The 20,093-nt window shown below is 35.7% G+C and overlaps 1 protein-coding gene across 1 annotated transcript in view; it reads left to right on the forward strand.

The window, feature by feature from the left end:
* The first annotated feature begins 2,798 nt into the window (after positions 1-2,798).
* The window catches only part of LOC135157042 (uncharacterized), a 47,472-nt gene continuing 30,177 nt past the window's right edge, over positions 2,799-20,093 (forward strand). Inside the window, exons 1-15 of the mRNA XM_064111447.1 lie at positions 2,799-3,140; positions 5,610-5,787; positions 6,937-7,127; positions 7,595-7,942; positions 8,739-8,945; positions 11,572-11,721; positions 12,537-12,881; positions 13,483-13,643; positions 14,169-14,282; positions 15,514-15,658; positions 16,374-16,672; positions 17,449-17,587; positions 18,294-18,481; positions 18,876-19,068; positions 19,645-20,055. Coding sequence (XP_063967517.1) covers positions 3,077-3,140; positions 5,610-5,787; positions 6,937-7,127; positions 7,595-7,942; positions 8,739-8,945; positions 11,572-11,721; positions 12,537-12,881; positions 13,483-13,643; positions 14,169-14,282; positions 15,514-15,658; positions 16,374-16,672; positions 17,449-17,587; positions 18,294-18,481; positions 18,876-19,068; positions 19,645-20,055 — 3,133 coding nt within the window. The 5' untranslated portion in view covers positions 2,799-3,076. The remainder of the gene's footprint in view (positions 3,141-5,609; positions 5,788-6,936; positions 7,128-7,594; positions 7,943-8,738; positions 8,946-11,571; positions 11,722-12,536; positions 12,882-13,482; positions 13,644-14,168; positions 14,283-15,513; positions 15,659-16,373; positions 16,673-17,448; positions 17,588-18,293; positions 18,482-18,875; positions 19,069-19,644; positions 20,056-20,093) is intronic.

Raw genomic sequence — 20,093 nt, forward strand, 5'->3', positions numbered from 1 at the left:
GTAAATACGCAAGGCATACACTAAATCTTAAAATAATATTGTAAATAGTCATCAAATAATAGTTATAAAAAATAAGTTGATAATTTTGTGAAATAGCAAATCCATTAAATTCATTTAATATTCGTCGGCGATTCCCCGTCTTGTTATATCCTGTCATTAAATATTACGAAAAATTCTTCAAAGAAACTTTAACAATTACATTATCAAACTATTTAAAAAAGAACCGATGCCCAAGAAACGAAAGGAATGACGCACAAAATGTTACAAGGAATTTTTTTTTCTCATTCAGATAAATGACTTGTTTTTATTTTGAAAAAGAAATCTCGCGGAAATGTAAAAATCTTGGGAACAAAAATAATGATATTTCTGCAGCCATTATTATCCTGACGTGATCCAAAAAGCTAGTTACCAAAAGTGACTCTAAATGACAGCCTTCATTTTCTTCTCACAGACGAAGGCCTAATGAGGATGGTGTTGTGAGGCAAAAAAATAAAAATAAAAATATCTCTAATGTCAAGTCAATACGTAAGTCAAGCGTAAGAAATCTTATTCACCCAAACTTTTTTTAATGCCTGCCAGGAAGGAAGAAGCAGTAATAAGCAATTTATTGTGCCTTCTGTCCTTTCAAAAGAACCATGAGGATTTCTTAAGATGTTCGTTGACGATGAAAACCGGATGGATTTTACGAGAATTCATGCATGATAATGTAGCTTAATTACACTTCAACCATATCGTTTTTTCTCAAAAGCAGACGAACTTTATGATAAATCTGGCTTAATCATTAATTTTATGTTTTCATTGTTTACTAGAATATTATTTTGTTATTGGACGTTTCTATCTAAAATATCTATATACTTCAATTGTTGCTGTAGACTGATGTTTCCATTACATATTTCACTGTTTATGTTTATATATTATGTTTTTTACTCTGCAAATCTTTCTCAATTCAGCCACTGGCTGCGATGAAGTGATAATAAAACCTTCAATTTAATTCAATTCAAGAATTCAGTATGCATATTCAAACCTTTTCAATTTGGTTAGATTTCACATCATATTATGCATAAGCCCAAATCGATATTGTAATACAACCATCCAGCGTATTTTTCCTGAAAGAAAACAATAGAAACACATACAAAATACCTTATTCAACCTTTATTCTGCATTTTAAAACTGGTATCAAACACGTCGTATTTCTTATAGATTTCAAAGACGCCGTAGGTTGTACCGTATACAATAATACTTAATTGAATCGGGTCTTCATTTTTGCAGACATCGAGACTTAAAACTCAATTCCGGTATGGTTTTTTCAACTCCGGAATGAATTTTGAAAGAAAACATTTGTCTCTCCGGCAACAATGGTAGCGATCTATGGGTTACTGAACCCAAAGGAAAGCGTGAACTGCTGTAAAGGTCTATAAACGATAAATCCTATTACAAACAGGAGGAAAATTACCATATTGGCGCCGCCTTGAACCCTAAGCCAAGTACGTTTTATATTGATTTCTTGGTGTAGTTCATACGAAAAAGTACCAAAGGAATAAAATGAATGAGATTCAATTTCATATTTCGTCTTTCGACAATCAATTTCATATATCTTCATATTTTCAAAGTTCTGCGAAATGCATAATAGGAAAGATCAGTAAATAGACACAATTCAATTAGTGTATTCCCTATCCAATTATTGGTTGAAAGCCGAAACTAAATAGGAATCTCATCTAATAAATGTCAGAAAAGGTGAACTTAAAAGAGATATCACTTAACTTAACAGTATAAGTATTTAAAGGAGAATCCAGCCTTGGCCATAAAATGTTGTGTTGGGAAGGAGAAAAATTAATTAAACAGAAGGGTGAAAGTTTGAAAGAAATCGGACAAGCAATAAGAAAGTTATAGCTGCTTTAAAATTGAGATCACTAATACTATGTAGATTTCAAATTGGCAACTGAGTAAGTAAATTATGACAAGGGGCAAGGACAAATTTCCCATAGGCCATGTACTTTATTATCAGGGATTTGTAGTTTTCTCCTAAGTACCCATTCCCCTGGGGCAGTAATCTAAATATAACCCAGGTAGTATATTGTTTTATGTCCTCATGAAAGAAAAATATAATTTGAAATAAAAACTTTTTGGAAAAATGACAATTTAGCCATAATATGTATTTGAGTACATGGAAGAGTAGTCCTTGCCTTACATCACTATGACATCCCATATGCGACCAATTTGAAGTCTCCATGGGTATAGTGATTACCAATATTTACAACTTTTAAAAATCAATAACTTTCTTGTTGTTTGTCCAATATTGTTCAAACTTTCACCTATCAACTTGTCTGATTTTTTTTCCCCATATAATAACAAGTTTTTATTTGGGTTGGATTCCCCTTTAAATCGTCTTTACGATATGCGATTGGACAGTTTTAATACCGATATATTCCTTTCCATAATTGTTGTTCTTGGGGGACAACTTTAAAGCTATAAATGTATAATGATAATCCCCTTTTTGTGTTTTACTTGTAGATCTAAATTAATTTGTTTTATTTTGAGATCTTGTAATTGTATGTACATGCTATTGATTTCTATGTATACACGGGAGTTCTGAATAGGGGCCATTGACTGAAGTACGTACGTACATATACCTACTACAGACCAAGACACACATTATTTTGTAAATTTCTTCATTATTTACCTTTACTTGGCTACGACTGCTGCAACGGGCAACTCTGTTACAATTATTTCAATACAGAAAAAGCAAACAATGCACAGCTCATGCCATGCTGATATTTTTACTTTTGTCTCAGGTGAAAGAATCGTGGACATCGATGTACCAATCAACAGGTCTGTGTACATCACATCCCCAGACTACCCAGACAACTATACCACAAACATCCGTCTTACATGGCTGATCAGCGTTGCAGAGGGCCAAAGTGTAGTCTTGTTTTTCAGCCATTTTGACCTGGAACCAGCCTACGACTACATCAAGATCGGTTTCGGAAATGTTTCAGGACTCGAAGAGACTCGGTTGATCACAGTCTCTGGGGATTCAATTCCTTCGGATATCAATACCCGGCATCGGACAGCATGGATGGAATTTGTATCCGATTCCGCTTCCGGTTTTTCCGGATTCTCAATTGAAGTCTTTGGCAAAGGTATTTTGAATTTTTCGTATAACATTAACTATACAGGAATAACCGTCTTTTTTGCAGACTTATTTAAAAAAATTTTACTTCCCCAGTGTAGGCCCTATAGCCAACTTAGTTCAGCAGAACTAACAATTTTATAGACTGCGGAAGCTTTTGGTCTAAAAAGTGACCTTCTATTCTAACCATTAAAAAAAACCAATTGCTATATAAAATTATCGTTTGCTGTTTCAGCACTCGTGATATGCACGTTCCGGTAAATTGTGACTGAAACAACTGAGGAATTATAATTAGGGTTTACAAACCTGGATCGGCTGAATAACCTTCAAAATCGTGTTAAATTATTGGGATTTCGATTGACTTTCATTTCCAAGCAGAATGATCATGAAAATTAGATACGATGACCGAAATACAACGATTGTTTGATCAGCGGGCAGGACGTCAAGGACAAGTCATTCCAACCTGTCCGAATTTTGTAGTAAGTTACCATAGAAATTCATTACACCTATGCCTGCAAATCGGCTAGAAAGTACACATTCAATATTATTTCTAGATATCATTCTTTAAAGGTTTCAATGGCTTCCGAGATTTCATGAAACACACTGTCTTTTTTCCCATTTGGATAATGTGCGGGGTCTTTCTAACTCACCAAATCTTCATCTCATCTTTTCCCTCAGCATGTTCTGACCATTCTTAATACATCGATCACATTTGCTCTACGGCGGTCGTAGGGCGAGTCGAAAACAGTCGTTTTAACATTTTATGTACGAGCTACATATAGGTGGTTTGTATAAAAATGAATAAAACGGCTGTTTTCGACTCGCCGTACGGCCACCGTAGAGCAAATGTGACCTAGGTATTAGTAACACTTTATTCTAAATAATATCTTATTTTGTTTGCCGTCCTGAGCAACTGCGTTTGGTGAACATTGCATTCTACTTTGATTCGTGGCTTTTCATAATGTTATGTTTGAATACTATAAATCACCTTTATGAATCCTAACAAAGACTTTCATTGATAGGAATATGTGGTGGGTCGGATGGCACGGAGGTTGGGAGATTTAATCAACAGTTATAAGCTATAAGGAATAGGTTATATAGCTAGCAAATATTATTTAGAATTGATTCCGAATATTAGGAATCGTCCTTTGATTAATGAAGAGTAGGCAAATCACGTGATGGAACATAGTGTCACCCATCAATCTGAGAAGTGCTCTGTGTCTCTTTGTCCTATCTCGGCGGACAAAAAAGTGCGTTGAACCATGCACCAACAATTGTGACCATGTCACCATCGCAGGGGCGGATCCAGGATGGGGGCACATTTTCCTGAGGAAAAAATTGACAACCAAAAAAAACCCCAAAATAAAGGTTTTCAATAAAAAAAATAAGGACATTTCGTCCACGAAACAATTTGACAAGCAAAAAAAGAAATCTTTACTTTCAAAGGGGGTGAGCACACTTGTGTGCCCCTCAAAGGGGGGGGGGGGCGGCTTTGCTCCCCCTGGATCCGCCAGTGCAACATCGTATACATTGATTTAATGTGCATTTATACACACGAGTCCACGACACGTGTATGTATGCCTTATTTGAGTTTTTCTTTTTATTTAGCGAGATAAATATTACCCTTTTGCCTTTAAAGTTAAAGTTTCTGATGCGTAGCTCTAATCTAGTAAATCACACCCAGGCGATGATATGAAAATTATTCAAAATATGATTACTCTCTCATCATATTCACTTCGATAATGAATATCATACACCCTATTTGTCCAAAGAGGTACATTTATATTAAGGAATTACATGACAGTGATATGTATCACCTGGTTCGAAAGTAATCTTTTGCCTTAAGTCCATTTCAACAAGAAGTTCATTTTAATCAATGGAAGAATATCAACGAAGGATGACCTTGGAAATTTCATCGAAATCGGATAAAAATAATGAAAGCTATATGGCATCGTAAAGTTTAGTTTATTTTTACACAACAGTAACATGTTCATCCTTGAGCTTTACCACATGAAAGATGTAATGATATCACAGACTCACTATCTATTCATTTCATGGTGTGTTTACTAGAGTTGGTGATGACTTCCATGAGAAATCGAACACATTTTGACATTATCGATGACATAGAAATATTTGGTATTTATATAAAAAATAAAAATAAGGGGAAAACAATATAATTTGTATAGGGTGTATTTTGCCATTTTGGGTTCCTCAATTCCATACTGCCCTTGATGCGTTACGTCACTATTTGTTGAAAATACGTTATAGTTGGAATTGTCTTACCTTTCTTAATTTGCATCCGATTTTGATGATATCAAAAATATTTGCTTGCTTGCTGTTTCTATACTTTATTCAGCTTAACTTGTTGTTGGGATAGACTTGACCTTTTATCTATTTCCCATGCAAGGACTTTCTCCTTTCCTACACTCGACCAATTGGAACTTAAACATGACCTTTTCTCCATTTCCATCTCTTCTAGTGGAGATGGTAGATTTTCTTCCCGAAGACATACGGAATCAAACAGATGGACGTTTGTTTTTACAATCACCCAACTACCCAGACCATTATCTACCCAATACTCTGGTTTCCTATATCATCGAAGCGCCAGAAAATTATTACATTCTCGTCCGTGTGTTGACACTTGATACTCAAAGGGGGTAAGTATTTTGTATATTATAGGAATAGGAATAGAGGAGATAACATCCATTTAATTATAATAATAAAAGCCGGAATCATAAAGCGCCTTTGTCTGAGGATACAGAGCGCTGCTATCATTACCCGGACTTTAGCTGCGTTGCCTATATAGGCGCTCAAGCATTCGAGGAAATTCCTTCCTACCGCGGGTACTCATTCACATCACCTAGGCTGAGTGAGTGCAGCATAACGTCTTGATGTAGGAAATCACGCCATGGCTGGTAATCGAACCCACGTCCCTCATTCTAAAAGACGAGAGTCGTAACGACTAGACCACGACGTCCCAACATTTAGTATTTGGTACTTTAAATAGCCATGTTACTGGACATAATGTGATGTTCTTTAAATCTTATTTCGGCATTGCTGAAATCAGTGATTGTGTCGAAACCTACAACGTACACAAATATCAACCAATTCAAAGTTGATTACTATTTCGCTTTCCCCTTCTTACAGATAGTTATGATTCTTAAAATACTCAAAATTACGGAGTCACAAATGGGAGAGTGTACATTGATCTTAAAGAACTAATCATGACTAGTTGACGAAAGAGTTGCAATTAAATACAACTCCGAAATTCAATCGTAATTTGATTTTTGATCAATCAAATCTCCTATGTGAGACTTGTATCTGATTTCTTTAGTTGTGTCTAAACCATACCGTTTATCCATTAGGTTCATAGTTAGCCTATTGGCCTATATTGATATGATAGTCAATGATAGGCCTATTTGACCTTCTAACTACAATTTGATATACTAGTATACAATATTTGATTTTAGTGTACTGTTAAGTGTTATTTGGTGACTTCGGAATGTTAATATTATGCAGTGGTGGCACACATCTGAAACATGACTTCAAGTCACCAAAACATCAATAACTTGAGGTGATATTAATGTTAATTAATATCACTTCATTATGAATAATAAATGCGCCTATTTTATGTTTTATACTCTTAATTCATAATCCCAAAGCGACTTTTCGCCTCGTATGAATGCTTTTTGTAATTCTGATTCTTGGTAATGGTATCATCATCAGTTAATGGCACAGACGTCTTCGAATTACAGTATCTTTTCATCTGTCTGTAATACTATTGTTTTTCGTTTAAAATGATAAAGGTTCGACATCCTATACATCGGCGAGGGGAAGGAGGTAGGTCGACGGGATACGATCCGGGAGACGCTGACCGGAGATAAACGACACATAACAGCTTACCATGAGTCTGAATCAAGATGGCTCTGGATATTGTTTGTCAGTGACTACACCAATGTTCTATCGGGATACACCATGCATATATCATTCGTCACACGTAATTAGTTGTCTCTGCTAATCTTGCGTATATTTTCCTATGTATAATGATATGTTGATATTCTAGGCCTCTGATTGGATAAAGCGCAGGCGTGCACATGCCTGCTGGGTGATATGGTGAAATTATCGCACGTTTAACAGCGCGCAAAAATGCACGTATACATGTATGAACGCAGTGCGCGCACATGCTTGGTACATGTATCCATTTCCCGTTTTTGTTCTTTTTAGTAATTGTGCTTACTTATTCAAAATCGCAAAGTGCGATGGAATAAAAAACAAGTGCACACATAGAAAACAAGTGTCGCGAAGAATGGATATAGCATTTACATTTATTTGAATGCAGGATATAAGAGCAATGTCGATTAAATGCCTTGCTCACGGACTTTCAAAATTAATGTCTAGTCAGACGGTATCAAGATGACACTTCGATATTTTCCAATCATGACAAACTGTGTTTTCTTGTAATAGCTAATTATCGACTATCACTGGACGAACCGATGCTCTTTCATCCTCCCATTGTTTACACATCCACCTGGAGATTTTACTTATCAGCCAACTGGACCTTCGAGGGACCCAGGGACTCCGTCTTCAGAATTCGATTCATAGACATGAACTTCCACATGGGGCTGCAGTACTTCGTGGTTGGAATCGGCCTGGATCTCTTTGATCTGGAGGCCTGGAGGTTCGGAATAAGCGGCCACGAAGAGCCCCTGGACATGATATCAGATTCCCACCGAATGACTATTCTAGTTGCTAGTTATACCGATGCGGTGAACGGTAGTATTTTGGCTGAGGTCACGGCAATTCCTAAACCTGGTAATATATATATATTTTTCAATTCAAATGGAAATGGACAATACATTACTACTTCTACTACTACTACTACGACTACAACTACTACTACTACTACTACTATACAACTATACTACTAGGTTACTGTAATTACCTTCCATTATTCAGTTTCAAATTATAACTCATATTAACGATTTTTCTTAAATCTTACTAGCTCTAATACATTTTTTTTGTGAACTATTGTAAATTATATATGAATATATATATAATATCAAATTATATATGAATATATATATATAATATCATTATAGAAATATATGAATTATAATTAGTATATGAAACTTTGTAAACACTTGTTTTTTAGCCGTTTGCTGCCGCATGTGTATTGTTGTTACTGAAATAAATAAACCATTAATATACTACTACTAATACTACCACCACTTCTAATACTACTACTACTATTACTAAAACCGATACTACTACTACTGCCACTACTAGTAGTAGTAGTAGTAGTAGTAATGGCATTTTTACATAATAGCGACCTGTAAAGGCTTTAATATTAACAGAAATGAAATCATACATCATAAATCTGAAACTGTGGAAATAGGTTAATTCTACCCTTAAAAGTCAACAACATTAATTAATTATGGATGACCAATCCACAAGAAATTAAAAGCTTGGTTAAAAACCTTTGCCTTAAGCGGGTTTTGAAGAGTTTATGGTTATTAATATATCGCAATTGTTTCTATTCTTGTATGTTTGATAAAAATGTTGCTTAAACGTAAATATTAATGCAGGATTCGTATTATTGCTATTTCAGAGAACATTGCTCCCGTCTTCGTACCGGCCGAAGAATCAGTGATCCTCACCTCCTCGCATTACCCTCATTCGTACCCTAACAACTATCAACAAGTCTGGTACGTTGCAGCTCCAAAGGGCTACGTCATCCGCAACCGCTTTCTGGATTTCGATATGCCTTATGACAACGATCGCCTTACAGTGGGAAATGGTCTTTCTTACTATCAAGGTAATGGCAATAACAAAGGCCCGTGTTCTGAACTCGGGTGTAAATTCTGTGGTTCAACTACGGAAAGCCAATTGTGACATAAATCTCTAGAGCAGTAGGTGTATATGTTGAATTGTTAGCTCATCAGATACTTTACACAGTAAAGACGCTGTTAAAGATTTTATACAAAGCTGTTTACTATATGAACCTTACAGTATTTGTTTAACCGATTAAAACAATCATGTTTAATTTGTTGAAGATTAGATATTGAAAATTAAACTTTGTTGCTTAAGATTTGAACACTTGTTTAAAATGTTTAAACAATTACTGTAAGGTTCATATAGTAAACTGCGTTGTATATTTTTTTTACTGTGTAATATCTAATACTTGTCAGGCCTGTAGGGCATATTAACTGAAATGATATGTAGTTTCTTCTCCATTAATACACGAGCAAAGAGCACAGTTAAAATAATAATAACATTGATGATAATAATAATGATTATAATAATAACTTGTTATCTTACATGTTTCCTTGTTCTGTCATACCCGGCGAATGAAATCAATAAATCAACCACCCAATTAACCCATCAAGAGAATGTCGGAAGGGATCTCTTGTGATATATAATATTTAGAAAAAAAATAATGAACGTTAAACTCAGGTAGAAAAGCCAAATTAAACGTTTTAAGCGATTCATGAGAGTGTATGGTGTGGCAGATTGATATTATTTTAATGAAGGTATCTGTTTATAATTATCGATCTACATAATATACTTATATGTTCCATTTTTTTAATCATTGTTGAGGAGAAATTTAAGTGTCTTTTCATCTCATTTAATATTCCTTTTCATATAATACTTTAAAACATGATATATGTTGTGTCTTTCTTTAATTAAATATACTCGCATCATTTGTAATAAACATTCACTTTACTACTCCACATTATAACGCTTTTGATAGGTATGAAACCATCAGAGAAAAGCCTAATTATCTAGGCGCCGCGGGATGGAGATGCCCTTTGATACCGAATCTGATACCAATAATCTAAAATGCTTTGACTTGATCATACATGGATGTAATAAAATTTATTAGCAAAAGTTGTTTTTTAATCACTAATTGATAGCACGTTGTCTGGGAGCATATTTAGCTTTTTTTAAACATTGGTACAGAATCAATTAATTACTGACATACCAAAGTGCAAGGCCATATTGATATGATAGCATTCTTTTTTCATTTATCATCTGCAAAAAAAAAAAAAAAAAAAAAAAATGAACAGGTTATAACCAAATATATTGATTGGGGAGCACCGAGCGTTGCACACTTTTTATTCATTAGGGATCAAAAAGATGAATAAATAGTTTTATTGTAATGGATCGCGTGTTTAACATAGATTTAAAGAATATATCACAGATAGAGGTCTAATTAAAAAGAATTGAAGTACAAACCCTTTATCAGACCAATCACGTTAGGTTACTTTTCCTTCCTGTCTTTCCCACCGAATTTCAAATGCTCACTTCAATAAGGAGTGGTCTGACACCCTATAAAATTTACTCTATATGTCTGATGGCACTTGCATGAATGTGTGAGTGGGTGTGTGTGTGTATGTATGTGTGTATGCAAGTGTGTGTGGGGTGTACATAGGGGTGTATTCATAGGTTGTTCGTGTTTGCAAGCGCGCGTGTGTGTGATTTAAATACATTTGGATGCTAATGAAATATATGGGACGTATATTATATCCTTTGCTACATGATTGTATATGCACCCCTTTGTATACCATAAAACTTCTACATCTACCGAAGATCCATATCAATTTATCATAGAGGAGGTGTGCGGGTATGTACGAGGGTGTGTGTGCGTGTAAAGATTTTGAGTGTGTGTGTGTGTTTTAAGAACCTTTTCATGTGTGTGGAAGGGATGCTTGTGTGTGGGGGTGTGTGTGTATGTGTGTGTGGGTGAGAGAGAGAGAGAGGATGTTTGTGTGTGTGCATTAAAAACCTTTTTTTATTTTAATGAATAATATGGTTTTTATACATCTATTAGTGCACATCCGTTCTCAACCCACATATCTCGCACAAACGTGTATTTATATACCATACTACTTCTATTAAAGATCCATGTCATTTTATAATAATGTTTGTGAGTGCGGGTGGGATGTGTTTGTGTGTTGTGTTTGTACCTTCAATCTCTTTTATGTTAATAACTAAGCATTCATAAATCCCCTGGTACATATCCGTTAGCATGTGAGCCCTTGTACACCATACTACTTCTACATCTAACACAAATCCTCTCATTTACAAAAAAAGTATTTGTGTGTCTGTAAGTGTGGGGTGTTTATGTGTGTGTGTGTTGCCGTGCTTTCCGGATGCTAATGAAATATAAGGTATTTATACATTCCTTAGTACATGTACATATCCAATTTCAACTCATTAAAATGCACACACGTAAACATGCATATGATATACTACCTTTAATACATTTACCCTGCCATTTTACATGAGTGTTTGTGTGTGTATGTACGTTGGGTACTTGTGCTCGTTGATGCTAACGAATAATAAGGAAAAGTAATAGTATCCCCTCTTTTGAAGGTCACGGTTTCAATCACGTTAAGACAATACTTATCTCGCTAGATGTCACCTCTTTGTTTTGGAAGATGGTAACGGTTTAGGAAGATGGAATGGTCAAATTTCATCAGATACTCTTCCAGTATTTACAAGTACCACCAATGCCATGTATGTGTTCGTTGGAACCGATCCCAGTGATTCGGGACGAGGGTTTAAGATGGAACTGACAGCTATAACAAGTAAGTACTGCCCACATGAACCCAAAGTTTAAGTACAAGTCTAAGTCAAGGTTCAGTAAGGCTATGATGACTTATAAAAGTAAGTATAAGTATAAATACGAATATAAATATAAGTACATGTACAAGTCGAAGTATGATTTCAGCGAGAATATTAAGCATAATGCGTTTAGGAATAATTACATGTATAGATAAAACCCATGTATAAACACGTATAAGAATAAGGGGAAAATATAATTAAAATTTATTGATAATACACTCTAAAAACATTGGGTAAAAATGCTCCATTAGGGTAATTATGTGTCCAACCAACATTAGGCATTTATTTTTGATATTTTTATTAATCCAGTGTGATGAAAATTTTGCACATTCTTAAGTAATTGCTGCTTATTTTTAATCTTACTGGGCAATATGCTTCTCGCATAGGGTAAAATAATGCCCCAACTTGGTTGGACACATAATTACCCTCATGGAGCATTTTTACAGCGTAGGCACAAGTTTAAGTACTTGAGCGTAAGTATATTATTAACAAAGAGAGTCTCTTCTACTTTATATGTTCCATCATGCAACTTTTCAGATATAATCCTATAAGCATTGGTACAATGATAACAATAAAGCATAAGCATATCGCCTTTTAGAAATCCAAGTATAACCATAAACATAATATACGAATCAGTATACATACCTTAATTGAGTTCCGCAAACACAGACTGATTAATTTAAACTATTTTCAATTCAACTGTGGGAAAAAAAATTGTCCACAAAATTAGAGTATACATTTTTTCTCTTTTTTCCCCTTTTCAAAAAAAACCTCCAAGAACCAATTATTTTGGAAGAGCCCGACGTCTACACGTTGACCTCTCCAAACTACCCCATGCCGTATGAGAACAACGCCTTCATCCTCTGGCATATAACGGTTCCTTCGGGTTTTGGCGTTCTTCTCCATTTCATCGAGTTCGACCTCGTCGACGAGGGCGACATCCTCGTCGTAGGTAATGGGCCATTTCCCAACGACACAGACAGTGTCGTCCAGGCGATCAACGGCCGTGTCATACCGTCCGACTTTACGGTTTGGTCGGAGAGAGCATGGATTCGGTTTACCACTGATGGGAATGGAATCGCATATGGATTTAAGCTTGAACTGCGAACCGCCCTGGGAGATGGTGAGTGCGGCGTCATCAGCAAAAATAATAAAGAATTTTTTTTAAACCTTAAAGACACTTGTAATTTTCTGTCAGGCGCCTGTTGCATGATATTTGGCGGAATCAGAATGCTTAAATCTGGTTTTGGTAGGACATTAGATGAAGTTAGGAGGTGAAAGTGTTTTGGTGAAAATGTTTTTCCATTCTGTTGTCCTGCTTGAGCCCGAATGCGTTTCTTATGTTACGGAAAGCATACTAAATATCATTTTTCTTCTTCTTTTTGTTTTTCTTCTTCTTTCTTTTCTTCTTCTTCCTCTTCTTTTTTTTTCTTTTTCTTCTTCTTTTTCTTCTCTTTCTTCTTCTTCTTCTTCTTTCGGGTCACTACACAAGTCCTGCCCATGCAGTGGAGGGTACAAGATCTAGCTTTGGGGTTGGAAATAATGCATTTCTCTGGGAGGAGAGGGCAGACCAAGAGGTGTTGCACCGTCTGGTCCTCGTACATACCGTACATTATGGCACGCCTTTATCGGTTTTCTAAATCTTATTTCTTTAAAAATCACTTTGATGTAACCAAATCTCGTAAACATACATAAATTGCCTTCATCATCATGATGTTAAACAGGACATTGTCTGATACCCATGGGTCTTGAAGGTGGTTGGATTGATGATTCTAGTCTAACTGCGTCATCTCAGAAAGACAACCAACATGGTCCTAGCCAAGCTAGGTTACATGGACTGTCATCATGGATACCTGACCCTGATAAAAGCGATTCGATCCTCCAGGTATCACCTTTATCTAAAACCTAAATGATTCATAAAATTTAAGTTAAGAGTGAAGATTAAGCAAGTAGATGAGATTGTATATTACTCTATATTTCGAGGTTAAGAGTTCGTTTCCAATCGTCGCTTGTCTCACCGGATAAAGAGGTCAGAGTAAATCATAATAAGTATGCACGGATAATTCTTTAAAAATAGTTCTCCCTGTATCAACAGCTATCCCCAGGAAAGAAGAAAATTTCCAAATTACAATTATTTAATTGAAACCATAATAACGATCAGTCAAAATATTTTCATTATAGATGGAAATAGCAATTCATTAAATATAAGTACATTAATCAATATTTTAATACGAAACACAGTGAGAGAGAGAGAGAGAGAGAGAGATGCCAAGGCATACAAGAAAATTAAAAAAAAGGCTAATAGTTCCATCGAATCGATATCTGTATTCTTCATCTTTAAAATCCATCATCATTTTAAAAACATAGGTGTATTAGTCTATCGATTATCTTTTGCGTTTCGTACTTACAGGTAATATTTGGCCAAGCATCCTACGCCACTGGCCTTCTTATCCAGGGAGGGCCAGAAAGCCAGGGAACTTGGATCTCATCTCTCATTGTCGGATTCGATGACCTAACCGAAATCGTAATATATATATATTTTCAATTAATTTCCCTTTATTTCTGGGTAATGCATACATATTGTTTATCTATTTTGTAATTGCGCTTCGCGAGCTGCCCGGTATGCTCTCTGTGAGAGAGTGGGGATGGATTCGAAAGAAGTGAAAAAGGAATATTCAAACAAAATAAAACAACAGTACAAATATTTCGATATCTGAAAAAAAAAGTTAATTCAACCTCAGGAAACGATGCAACCAAAACAAATTAATAACTTTGTCCTATATTCAATTGCTCATTTTATAAATAGAAACAAATGAGTTGATTTATTAAAATCCCACAATAGTTATAGGGAAGACACCTCTTTTCAATGATTATACACATTATGTGGCGTTCATGCTAACAACATACGACCTTCGTTGTCAGTTAAAATGATTATGGAATATACGCGTCCCACGTATGCCAATATTCTCTAGGATTTTCATTTATACATTCAACCCTTCGCTTATACGAGGTTTCTCTTCAATCCATGTCAGAAAAGCTAACAATGTTTCCGATACAGATTTTATCATGATTATCGTTCATTTCTATATTTGACTGTTTAAATGATGTGCAATTGTTATTTAATGTTATTAATCGTTTTATTCCATAATTTTCTATGACTATGTACTAGATTTCACGTTGTGCATTTGCTGGTGAGAATAAGAAAGAAAATCATGCGGGGGGGGGGGGGGGGTGGCAAGCTTCTTCCTTTTCAATATTTTAGTTACCTCTCTCTCATCAGTTGCAACCATAATGACGTAAGGGAAAACACCGACAAATATTTGTAAAAGTATGGAGTATTAAAAATGATAAAGAACTTCTCTTTTTCAATATTTTAGTAACCTCTCTCTCATCTTTTGCAATCATAATGTCGTAAAGGAAAACACTGACAAATATTTCGTAAGGTATTGAGTATTGGAAATTATAAAGAGTCAAACTGTTCTTGTATTCTTAGTGGGAGTAAAACGCTGCTTTACTTGATATTTCTAAAGAAATATGATCATCCCTGTCTTTTCCGTGAATTCTTCCATCATCTCACTGTCAGATTTGACCTCGAATTTGCACTACGATTCTTTGGCTTTAATGATTGTGCAAAAGTGCGTGCAATATCCCTCCATTTATAGACCTATTCTTCTAATAACCATTGTGTCGACCAAATTATGCTGAATTATATTTTAATGGCACATTAATGATAAAATCTTGAATTAACTCCTCAGAGACGTCAAAAGGAGTGGAATCCGAGAGACATTTCAATGGTTCTATTTAATCGTCCTCGTTTAAGTGAATACTTAAGAATTCAACCTGTCTCAAAGAGCGCAGAACTGATCTCTCTTCGCTTGGAAGTACTTGGTTGCAAGAATGGTAAATAAAGTTTAATTATCAATACTGCTTTTTGCGATTAATGACACCAACCCAGTTTCTTCACAATGACTTGAAAAATGATTTTCAATTCATTAATGTGTTCTTATGAAATATTTTGTTAATCTGTTTAGAAACCAAACATCATGAAGCACATAGGACATTTTATTAAGTCATCAAGCAATGTATTAGATTGTATATTTCATAAGCATTTCATTAAAAGTTCTTGAAATAAGTTAAATGTACAATGTGATATAAATACTGCTTCGGAATTCAATTTGAAAAAAAAAACCGAGAATGATAAAGAAACGAAAAATTTTAGACATTGCTTTATTTTTCAAAAATAAATATTTGGGGCAAAATAATTATTTTCAAAGTTCCAATGATTCAAGTACAGAAACTGCAGGCTGTCATACATAATCATCTCGCTGTAATTCTGACTACTCTATTTCACTCACTTCTTTGATTATTTTCATCAAGAAAAAAAAAATCGCTAAATATTTAAGTATTTCAACAAGAGCATCTTTGACTTTCAAATATATGTTTCAAAGTGCAAAAATGGAAGCACATCTAACCATTTCTAATAAAGCTCTCAACAGCCATATTTGTGTTTTAGATATGAGATTCTATTTAAATTACATGAATAATTATATACAATTTGACATATGCCATGTTTATTGACAATAGAATTGCGAACAATATTGTGAAATCTTTACAGACTGCCATTTTGATTTGGGCGTGTCATCTGGACACCTACCATCCTCCAATATACGGGTCCCATACCATTTCAACCAATCAGGAGTTCAGAGCGACGACGTCAGAATGAAACCATCCAATCACTACCCGCCAAATGAATGGCTAGGTCAATTACCCGAGGACGATGAGAACTTTATCGAAGTGATTTTCCAAGAAGACTTTTTGGTCCGTAACGCTATTATCCAACAGTGCAATGGATCTAAAATCATATCATTCAGTGTTGATGCTTTCCAAGGCAATGTCACAATTTCGGCCGATTTTGTAAGTTTAAGATTATTGCTTTTCATCGTATCGCCAAAAACCAGTTTTGCAAAGAACCTGGTGATTCATTCAAATCAGTTTTATTGTTATACCTCGTTCCTACTTTCGCGACTCGCCCCACGATTGAAACGGTGATCTTAATCGTGTAATAATCGTCGTGATTCTATCAGATCAGTGGTGGCAATCGTACTGATCGCAGACAAAATTGAATGGTTAAAAAATTCTCAGGATCAGTTATGGAAGGCGAATCGTGGCACTCTTAACGGCTCGCACGACAGTGTGAACGAGGTATATAATACAATACAAGCTTAAGAATGGCCGTATCAAATTAATGAAATGACACCATCCAGCTTGAACATCTAGCGTTCTGTATACGTGAAATCAGCTTAAAACATGAAGAATTCAGTAGTGCTGAGGACCTGTTGTTTAAAAGGAAAGACTCGACAAAAGATTGCGTAATCGAAATGTTCCTTAGATCTTCTGCTATTTTCCCTTTAACAAGTTTCCTTTATCAAATGACCATTCAAAAGCCCCCCCCCCCAAAAAAAAAAAAAAAAAACATATACCAGCAGAATAATATCGTATGAAAACCGCGAACATTCCAAAAATATTATTTACAAATTTTAACATTCATTTGACAAAATACTACATTTGTAATCCCTAATGTTCCTTAAGCCTAATAAGAAAGGAAATGTCTTCTCCCCCCAATTCATTAGATTTTTTTTAACATTTGAAACAAAACGTCCACTCAATATCTCACCTTTTTTTAACCCTAGGATATTTCGGACTGTTTTTCTTCAGCCTGTAAAGTCTCGACAAGATGGACTGAAAGTGCCGACCAATATAAGATCATCCCAACGAGATGGGAAGGGGATTTATGCTTTCGATTTGAACTTCTCGGTTGTACTAGCGTAGGTAAGCTTGTTATCTGGGACCCGTTACATAAGGAGTAACAACGGTTTCAAAAATGCAATTTGTATATTTATTGCTCGAAATGAATTCTAAAATAGAAAAAAAAATCTTGAAATTCTTTCCCATTGGTACAGCTACTGTGGTAAAAGGGGCTCCGCAGCCCCGTCCGCAGCCAATCAAGACCGATTTTTCTACGGTATATGGAAGTCGTTATGGCAAAGTTGCAATGGTTGTAACTCTTTATAAAAACGGACCAATGAATAAAGTGTTCTTTTCATCACCTAATCAGGAGGGTAATATTATTGTCAGGGGTTGTGCGATAAGATTTCATGAATGAAAGATTTGATTTATCAATGGCTATGTACCAGGTGATTTATTCATTTTATTATCTTTAATGCTTACATAGTTATCCTGGTTATCGTTCCATTATTATTGGAAATAATACTATCCAGAAGTTACCTAGTTTACCTTGATATACTTACCATGTTCACTTTGCAATCTTTCCCCTTGATTGATTTATAGGGATATATGTGCTTTGTCATGAAGGGCGATTGACAATATATTTTCTATGTTCTTGAATCCTTCATGTGTCGTGGAAGTGAAAGCCTCTTATTCTGTATTTACGTACGTGTAATTTTATTCTTATTGTATATTCCTATTTTAATCGGACACGAAACAACATTTCGTATCAATTGATTAATATTTGCAGACTGTTCCACCTCGTATTGTAATCTTGGTAATCATGGCAAAGGGAGCTGTTCGTCGGGTTCCCTCTCGAAGAGTGTTCAGGAATTCACTCGAAATCTCTCCGTATCACTTCCTCCTCGCGCACAGTGCCAGGCCAATATCACCGCACCAATGGATGCCTATGTCTCTTTCATCTTTGATGGCTTTGACGTAAGTACCAACCGAATGAATTATGTCATGCATGCATTTGGTGTAAGGCGGGAAAATGAATCCATTCACGAGTTCACATCATGGACTTGTTGCGCTGTTCAGGATGCAAATGAAAGTGATAGTTTACTCCAGAGTGCCCCCTGCCTCCTAACAGAGTTTGACGACCCCCCAGCCTTTCAAGAATGTTTGGACTGTTGATTTTTGAAACGTTGATGATGACTTTTTATGACTTGTTTTAGTTTTAGTTGTCAGACGAGATTTTCCAGTTGCGCCACTGCTGCAAAGTTTTGAAAATCTATAATACATGTATGGACAGTATATCAACAAACCAAATAAATTTGCATTGATTTTTTTTAAATAACAAGTTAATTGTGATTATTTATGGTATCTTTAGGACGTGAAAGATATCAAGAAAATCTCAGACGGGGTTCTGATATTACATGACCCGGAAACACAATCAAAGACAAATTTTGACCTCGCCCAGGTTCCTCCGGTTGACATTTCCACCTCGTCCCATCTCAACCTGAAAATTCTATCAGGTCTCTTGACCGCTACATCCGATGTCATTGCTTCTTTTGGATATGTAGGTAAGTTTGTAATGCTAAGGATATTTCTTTCACTCTAATCAATTGTTGCCATATATAAGTTAAAATAAACATTCCAAAGGCGCGGAATCATCGAAACAAATGAAGTCTGTGTGAAACTGTCAAACAAAGAGTCGTTAAGTTCTGGGGAGCGTTTCATCAACATTTCTGTCTGATAGATTGTCAGATCTGACATCTTTCCTAGATTATGTTTGGCTGAGAGGCACTTTTACTATAGTAACTGTCGGATAAAGCAGGAATTGTTGGATGGAACGTCCGACAATTCCTTTCATGAAACGCTTCCCTGAAGTGCTCCAGATTGTTAAAGTTAGTTTTGCAAAGAGATCATAGGCGAGAGTTGTATAGTCTAGACGAGATGCAGTATGCCCCTTGAAATTAGTTATAAGCGAAAACTATTGGACCATTTCAAGAGTACTTTTGGGGCAAAATAATTTAAACATAATAATGACGGGATACATCAATTTGAATATGGAAAGTCATTGAAAGGTGTGGTCTATTTTTTAGACGATCAGGGTCGTCAGAACTCACTCCCTTGGTCATATGCTCTTTATCTTGCAGATAAACCAGGCTGCAAGGGAAAAGAAACTGACACTGTCCACTTATGCACAGAGAGCACTGGTCTTTTCTTCTCACCAAACTACTTCGACCTTTACCCTCCAAACCTCGACCGTTCCTGGGAGATCAGTACCCGGCCTTGGTCCCAAATCATCCTCCGTTTCATCGAATTCGACGTCGCTTCCCTCGATGAGCGCTGCCAAGAGGACTTTGTGGTTGTCACTGACGTATCGAATTCGGCAATCATCGGGCGCTTCTGCAGTCAGGCACCTCCGTCGGGCGACTACATGTCTTCTTTAAACAGGATGCGTCTTTCTTTTCACTCTGATGGCATTGAAGGTGGCGCGGGATTCTTGGCAGAATATGATACAGGGCATCTGATACCTGATGTGTTCTCGGCATCTAATTTTACCAGTAAGTACTAAATGCATTCATGGTATGAAATGTAGGTA

The sequence above is a fragment of the Lytechinus pictus genome, chromosome 16 (assembly GCF_037042905.1).
Source record: "Lytechinus pictus isolate F3 Inbred chromosome 16, Lp3.0, whole genome shotgun sequence".
NCBI lineage: Eukaryota > Metazoa > Echinodermata > Echinoidea > Temnopleuroida > Toxopneustidae > Lytechinus > Lytechinus pictus.